This window comes from Lampris incognitus, chromosome 7, assembly GCF_029633865.1.
Source record: "Lampris incognitus isolate fLamInc1 chromosome 7, fLamInc1.hap2, whole genome shotgun sequence".
Classification (NCBI taxonomy): domain Eukaryota; kingdom Metazoa; phylum Chordata; class Actinopteri; order Lampriformes; family Lampridae; genus Lampris; species Lampris incognitus.
In genome coordinates, this window is record NC_079217.1 from 26,523,609 (window position 1) to 26,531,241 (window position 7,633).

Genomic DNA, 7,633 nt, shown 5'->3' on the forward strand with positions numbered 1-7,633 from the left:
CAAATGCATGTGCCTTACAAATGTGGCACCATTTAAAAGGGAAATAAACAGGCTTTCCAACAGTATTAGATTTATTGCCAAGAAGCATTGTTACAACAAAGAAATAATCTACCAAACACAAATTTCCTTACTTTATGTGCTAAGTATATATATATATATATATATATATATATATATATATATATATATATATATAGATATATATAGATATATATTGTATATTGTATATTGTATAATGTATATTGTGATAAATATAGTCTTTGTCTGGCAGCATGACGTTCACTCCAAAAATATCATGACCCTTTATCATCAAACAACCCTGGTTTTAACTTTGTCTGAGAAATGCTGGCGGGTTTCGGTGTCCATTCAACACTTCCATGCCACTGAAATATTCCTACTTTGAATATTCCCACTGTGGCATGCTCTCGTGTTCTCCACCTATTCTGACTCGTCCCATCTGCATCACAGTGTTAGCAGGAGAGAATTTAACATCTCCATGTTCACCTCCCCTTCACCCAAACAGACACCCAAGCCACTAATAGGAGCTGGGTAAATCCAGGAGTGATGTCACTGTCTGCTTGGTCACTATTTGGCCTCTTCAGTAGTTGGAGACACATTTACAGCCCCTGAGCAAGTGGAAACAACTGGCTGAGGTTGCCAAGGTTGAATTACAAACCACTTCTCTCATATTCCCTTGGGGGTGGGGGGGGGTTGTTTCTCTCAAGTCTGAGGTGGTGTATTGAAGTCCTGTGGGCTGTGACAAACAATACTGTACCATCAGAAATGTCTTGCTCTTTGACCTGATGATCGGTGAAAGCAGAGACAGATGGAGCGTTGATCTTCTCAGAGTGTCTGTCGAGGCACTTAGAGCATTTGGTGAAATCATTACGGCAGAGGTAAACAGTGTAGATCCAGTGGAAAATAAATCTGTCTCTGTCTTTTCCTTTATGCTATTTACTTTGGTGGTGCTTTCAGTATATCCAAAGCAGTGGCCATCCCTTTTTATTGATGAAAAGTGAAATCATGTTCAGTTCCAGCAGAAGAACTACAAAGACGATCAAAGACATTGACATCAGGAGCATGCACAGGCCGCAAAGTCGTAGGAAACACTCACGCATGATAATCTAATTTCAAGTTAAGGTGAAAACTCTAAGACTGACTTATGAAAACAATTAAAGACTGGGTTGAGCTCACCTCGTAAGTCAGCACAGAAAATGGAGGTCTATGAGGGTTGAAATAATCACATTACTCACAGCTTACTTGTAAAATTAAGAACCTTATATTTTACCAATGATTTATTTGTTTCATATGTTTGTCGTGCAGTCATGAGTGAGAAGTGAGATGTAGTACTCTTAATGAGAGTGTAAATGCTAACTGAATTGGTGAAATGTAAAAAAAAAAAAAAAAAACCCAACAATTGTCAAAAACAAAATTGTTAAGTTTTCACGTGGCAGTACAGATATTCATAAACATAACTGTTCAGTATGTGCCTTATTCACACCTCGACTGTGAGATATGTCCCATTCAGGTTACATTGTCTGGTATGTTTCCTACTTTATATACAAATACAGATGTCAGAACCCAGAGCCACTTCGTGGCCCATTTACTCATCTTTATCCAAACAGAAACCTTCTCAATTCAACCAAAACCAAAACAAGGCTTGTGTTTCATTGGATGAAGTAAAAAAAAAAGAAAAGAAGTTATGATTTGTCCATAAGGACACATTATGCAAAAACAGCAGAGTTTTTCCAGTCTGAGTATACCAGGAAGCCAGTGAAAGTACTATCGGTCTTGCTGCTGGAGTAAATCCCACTGTATTCTCCCAGGGCCATCTGGATCCACACCTGGTCGCCAGGGACAAGGTGGAGCAATGAACCACCTGACAGTGACGCAGGTTTTGGCCAGTTGCCATAGAATTGAAAATAAGATGCTACCGTGTGGCCATTTTTCATCAGGTCAAACTGGAGGCTGGCACGGTAGACAGTAGCATGGACTGCAAAGTAGTAGACCCCGGGGACTTTGCAAGTGAAACGTCCTGTCTCTGGGTTGTAGTCGCCCTGCTCGTTCAGCACGACTTTGTCAAAGCAGACCGCTTCCCCTGCAGTGATAGGCATGGTGCGGGTCTCTGACATCTTGGCATTGAAGGCAGATTTTGGGGCGACAGCACACTCTCCTGCCACCCCTTTCTCCCCCTTTTCTCCTGGGTCACCTCGGTCCCCCATCAAGCCCCGCATTCCTGACTCACCTGAAGGAGAGACAGCACTGACGTGGGTGGTTTAATGGATCATCATCATCATCATCACTACACACACACACACACGCACGCACGCACGCACGCACGCACGCACGCACGCACGCACGCACGCACGCACGCACACACACACACACACACACACACACACACACACACACACACACACACACACACACACGCACACACGCTAATGATATAGACAAGGCACCTGAGTCTCCCCGATCTCCCTTCTCCCCCTTCTCTCCTGGGGCAGCATCTCTTCCATCCCGCCCATCTCTTCCTGGTTGACCAGGACTGCCATGGACCCCCGGCGAGCCTGGGATACCAGGATGTCCAGTACACAAACTGGGAGGAATCTTGTTGTCATCTATTTGGTGGGAAGAATCGATGCACAGGAAAAGGAGGAAGTGACAGAGTGGCAGCACCCTGAATAATGCCATTGCAATGCCACTGCGGGGGGAAGAAAGAGATAATACAATTACAAAAGGAATTCAGACTTTAAGAAGTAGTGATGTAGAAATATTTAAGGGTTACAACCATGGACTTAAAGAGATGGTATTTTCCTCCTCTTTTGACAAATTGCTTTAACTACTGTATGTCAAAGAAACATGTTCATTCAGGGGTTCAATAAAGTACCCATATATCTAGCTAGCTATCTTTTTGTTGTTTTTTTTTTTTTTACCAAAAGCTGTTTGGTTTCCAGTAGTGCTGCACGATTAATCTAATCGCAATCGCGATGTCAGCCTGTGCAATTACATAACCGCAAAAGGCTTCGATTTAATTAAATAATAAAATGTGCGTGTGCGTGAACGTCTGTGTGCAGTCTGCATATCTACGCCCATAATTAAGAGATGACCAATCAATCTCTGTTTAGGCAGTGAAGCGTGTGCGGTCTACGGTCACATGACTATCCGGTGTGCTGTGTGCAGACCAGAAAAAAAAAAAGAATACCGACGACAAAGAGCAGGTTAATGCTGATGAACTGGGGGCAAAAAACAAAAAACCGCGACCTCTGTTTTATGGCGATATTTTGGATTCAGGCTCAGCAAAGGTGTCTGGCTGGGAGAGCTGGTGCTGGATCGGCTGGGAGAGCTTGGTTTGCTTCTTCCGGTGGGCCCGGGGACCACGGCCCCTGCCTGGAGCTGCGCCCGAGGCGGAAACGGACGCGGAAGCGGGGCGGGCTAAGCTAATTGCATGCTAAGCTAACACATGCAGACCGGTGGTTCCGACAGTCATCCAGGCTGGCTTTCATTCCCTTGGACAGTGTTTTTTTTTTTTGGATATGTGTGTTAGTTTGGATATGTGTGTTCTTGTAGTTTTTGGGTGTGTTTTTGTCTTTGTGTTGTACTGCTGTGGGCTGGGGGAAACGGCATTTCGTTTCATTTCATGTACGCAAGTGCATAAGTGAAAAGACAGCGTTCCTGTATGTAGTATTATTCATGAGCTACCACTCTGATTGGCCGGCAGGATCACTGGCCCCGCCTCCTCCTTTGACGGACACAATGGCTGCTTAACCAGAGGATACCTTGCGCTCTGCATGGGCGGGCTTATGCAAGCTATGGATTAATAACTCGGTGTGTCATCACTCCGAGTGGCACTTTTGAATGGCTTGTTAAAATGGTGCTATTTGGTCACATTAAAAAGCTGCTGAGATAAAGATGTTATTTAAGAGGACTCCCTGTTTGTCCGCCATTTCCCTTGGATGACGCCACCTTAACCATTTCCGACCTCATCATTTTTAACCTTAACCCCCCCCCCCACCCCAATCCATTTAAATTTTGCTATCCTGTTTCAATGTTATATCCTTCTGTCACCCCCATGTTTAACTAATGTTTTTTTCTTGTCTCTTCTCCCGTGTGTGTGTGAATGGTGTGATGCGAGTCTCCCCTGTGTGCATGTGTAGTCTGTCCTCCTGCCAGATCTCCATGGTGATGGTGGTCACGTGGCGGCTGTTCCGGCAGCCTCTGGACATTGCTTGGCATCCTCATCATATTCTTCATATATCTTATAAACCCATTATAATTCTGTTATCCTCTTTAAATGTTGTATTCTGTAATTTGTGTAAACACAACATCCATTGCACGTCTATCCGTCTTGGGAGAGAGACCCCTCCTCTGTTGCTCTCCCTGAGGTTTCTTCCTATAGTTTCTCCCTGTTAAAAGTTTTTTTTGGGGGGGGGGGGTGTTGGGTGTTGTCCCTTATCCGATGCGAGGATCTAAGGATAGGATGTTGTACTGCTGTAAAGCCCACTGAGGCAAATTTGTAATTTGTGATACTGGGCTATACAAATAAAATTGACTTGACCCCAACCCTGGCCCTTACCTTAGTTTTATTCCCTAACCCTAACACTGACCCTAATCTTAACCTTACTTCAACACTTACATTAATCCAATGTTAATGAAATGGTGTTCAAATAGGGACCCATGATATTTAAGTGCTATGAAAGTGTGAAAATGGCAATCCTCGCTGACAGTAAAATCTACCTCAAGACAATAAAAATCTTGTTTTCCATAATAAGCCCTACCCACCTTAAAATCTGCAGGATCAACAGCACATTTCAGAAGAATTGAACTAGCCTCTATGCTATGGGATGACCAGTAAACTTGTTATTGCGTCACGAAACATAGAGACAGTCTAGTTAGGGCTATGTCTCAACCGTGGTGCAAAATTCAAGAGAGACATTTGTAATCCATTTCATTTTCAAAGGTGCCCTCTCAACCACACGTAAACACCCAGATATAATGTCAGTAACCTTGATGAAAGTATCTGACTCCTTCTCGAGGACAGAGCGTTTTGAGAGCTCCAACTGTGCAAGAGCAGGTTTCTGGGAATCATACTTTTATTAACACAGGTGCTCTTTTTCCATTGGTTTCAAGCCTGTGACTCAGCCTGTTTAAAGAATGGGTCAAGTGTCATGATGCTAAGAAGAGCACGCCAAGTTCCAGGGGAAATATTTAGTGGGAAATGATACAGAAGAGAAAAAAAAATACTGGCAATGTTGGGAGGTTCTTCAGCAACCGACAGAGACAACAAATAGAAAAACTGACAGTTTAAGATTCGATTTTTATACAGATAGTACTAGCCAGTACTAGCCACGATTAGGTTTTTTTTTTTACAGTACATATGTTCTGGAGGATGATAATAGCTCCTCACTTCATCCTTAATCATACCAGTTACAGCCTTCAACCGCTCTCTATTGCTCAACAGCTGTTTCAAATAAGAAGCAAATGATGCTGCAAGCCTGGTCAGATGTTGTGAGTTTATCTCTCACACACGTACACCCTTCTCTCTCTCTCTGTTGTCTGTCTCTACAACCGTATGTATTTCCAAATGTCTCTGTATCATTTGTCTGTATGTGTAAAACCGAAACATTAGGTATCCTCTGCTCTCTCACACCACTCGGACCAGATGAAACACCCGGCTGCAGGGGAAACACTATGAGCTGTACACAGTGGAGCAGCTATAGTAAAACGGTGACCATCTACACACAATAAAATGGGAAATACTGACAGCTGGCCTTGCACAAATCAATATTATTAAGTTAACTCCCATCGTAGCCGACGTGCTTAAAGAGTTCCTTCTCAAACAGGATTTTGGTCCATCCCATAACTCAGTAAAAAAACAACAACAGACTATGGGACAGCAGGTCGTCTACATAATGACCCCGTTAGCTAGCTGACTGCGGGAAGGACGGGCATCACAGGACCCTAAAATACTCTGACAAGAACAGTGAGATGACTTGAACAGGAAGTCTCCACAGTGACTGAACTGAACTGTGTGATGGCATTAGCTGTCAGTGAACAAACACTTGGTGGTTATAGTAAGGAAAATAAGGAAAAAAGGCCAGTCACAGTGCTTGACCTTAGGAATAACATTAGTTTCATAACCAAGGCTGACAGTAAGACAGACAGACTGTGCCGGCTGGAGGTTTTAGTCATCTTTCTGCTGCTTTCCTGGAGGAATAAAAGAGACCACATTGACCACAACTACAGAAAGAAAAAGAGACAGAGACAGAGAGGAAGAGAAATGTCGGAGTCTTTGTCAGCATTCCCATCAGAGCAGACAAATAGGGCCAACAGTTCAGAGTCGGGACAGCTGTCTGCTGCCACTCTCGGCTGATCGAAGAGGCAGAATCTACTGTTTATTGGGTGTGAATTGCACTATGATGGACACAGCTTATCCCGTACTTTATGGTGTGGATCAGCAAATTTCCCAAACAATTACCACTGACGCTGTGTTTTTACAAACACACAAAGGTCCCCCTATTGTCCACGGTGAAATGTTTTACCCCATTCCTGCTAAAGCCTTTATACTCCAGCCGTTTTGCACCGTGTTGTTGAATGTTGACAACCACTTCATTATCTGTCTATGACAGCACCTGGACAATAAGTTAGGATGCACTGCAAGTTAGTTTAAGTATCAAAAAGAGAGTTTGCAGATCACACAGAGCTTCTTTCAAAAGTTTATAAGACGGCCGTGTTTGTGTTGCAACATTCTTTGAAGCAGGAATCCATTAGATATGCCTCCATCCACAACCCAGACGTGCAGACTTTGTTATCAGATACCCACCTTATCTGGCAGTGTGGACATTTCTCTGGCAAATGTGAGTTTTACAATCTGGAGAGTTTTGACTTGTAACATTTCTGTTCAAAGAGAGAATCAAAAGGCAACTCACCAGATTAAGTGGTGTGGCGGTCCTGGGGAGTTTGTGTCTTTGTGTAGGAGAAACCAGTGAAAGTAGCTGCTCCGGACCACAGTCTGGCTGGGAAAACCTATGAGCCCAGCTCTTGTGAGGGAACAGTAATGCAATCCAATTAGACACTGCAGAGGAGTGGGAGAGGAGACGCGGAGGGCGGAGGCTCTGGAATTGGGAGGATAAAGAAGAAAATATTTGATGTTCATCCAGGGCAAATAATGGAATAAAAGTATCTGCTCACTAGAATAGCGGGGATCTGGGTAAACAGAGGTTTTGGAAATGAGAAACATTTAAGGGGCGGAGTGGCTACAATTTCATGGTTATTTGGGCGGTTACATAAGACTGACGTAGGGGGAATTATCCAAATCTTACCAACAGACCCATCAGAGGGCTGTGGTCAGGAATTATGTCATTACAATGCACCGAGGCAGGAACACTGACGGTTCTCTCCCACACAAAAACATTATTGCATGAAGAAATACACAGACACGAGCATCAACAGATAGCAAAAAAGACAAGTGAGGATGCACTTACAAATGCATACACTAACTCTCTCTCTCTCTCACTCACACACACACACACACACACACACACACACGCAAACACACATGCACACACTCACATGTGCATGCACGCACACGCTCTCTCACTTCTATTGAATCTACCAAGCCTCTCCTCCACAT

At 43.6% G+C, this 7,633-nt stretch overlaps 1 protein-coding gene across 1 annotated transcript; it reads right to left on the bottom strand.

Annotated features, from left to right (window-relative positions):
• Nucleotides 1-247: 247 nt before the first annotated feature.
• Nucleotides 248-7,204, bottom strand: c1qtnf5 (C1q and TNF related 5). Its single transcript, XM_056283512.1, has 3 exons — nt 6,930-7,204; nt 2,463-2,704; nt 248-2,245 (listed from the first exon to the last, which is right to left on the bottom strand). Exons 1-3 carry the CDS (start codon nt 7,154-7,156, stop codon nt 1,725-1,727), a joined length of 990 nt encoding a protein of 329 aa, XP_056139487.1. The 5' UTR covers nt 7,157-7,204; the 3' UTR covers nt 248-1,724.
• Between the last annotated feature and the right edge of the window lie 429 nt (nt 7,205-7,633).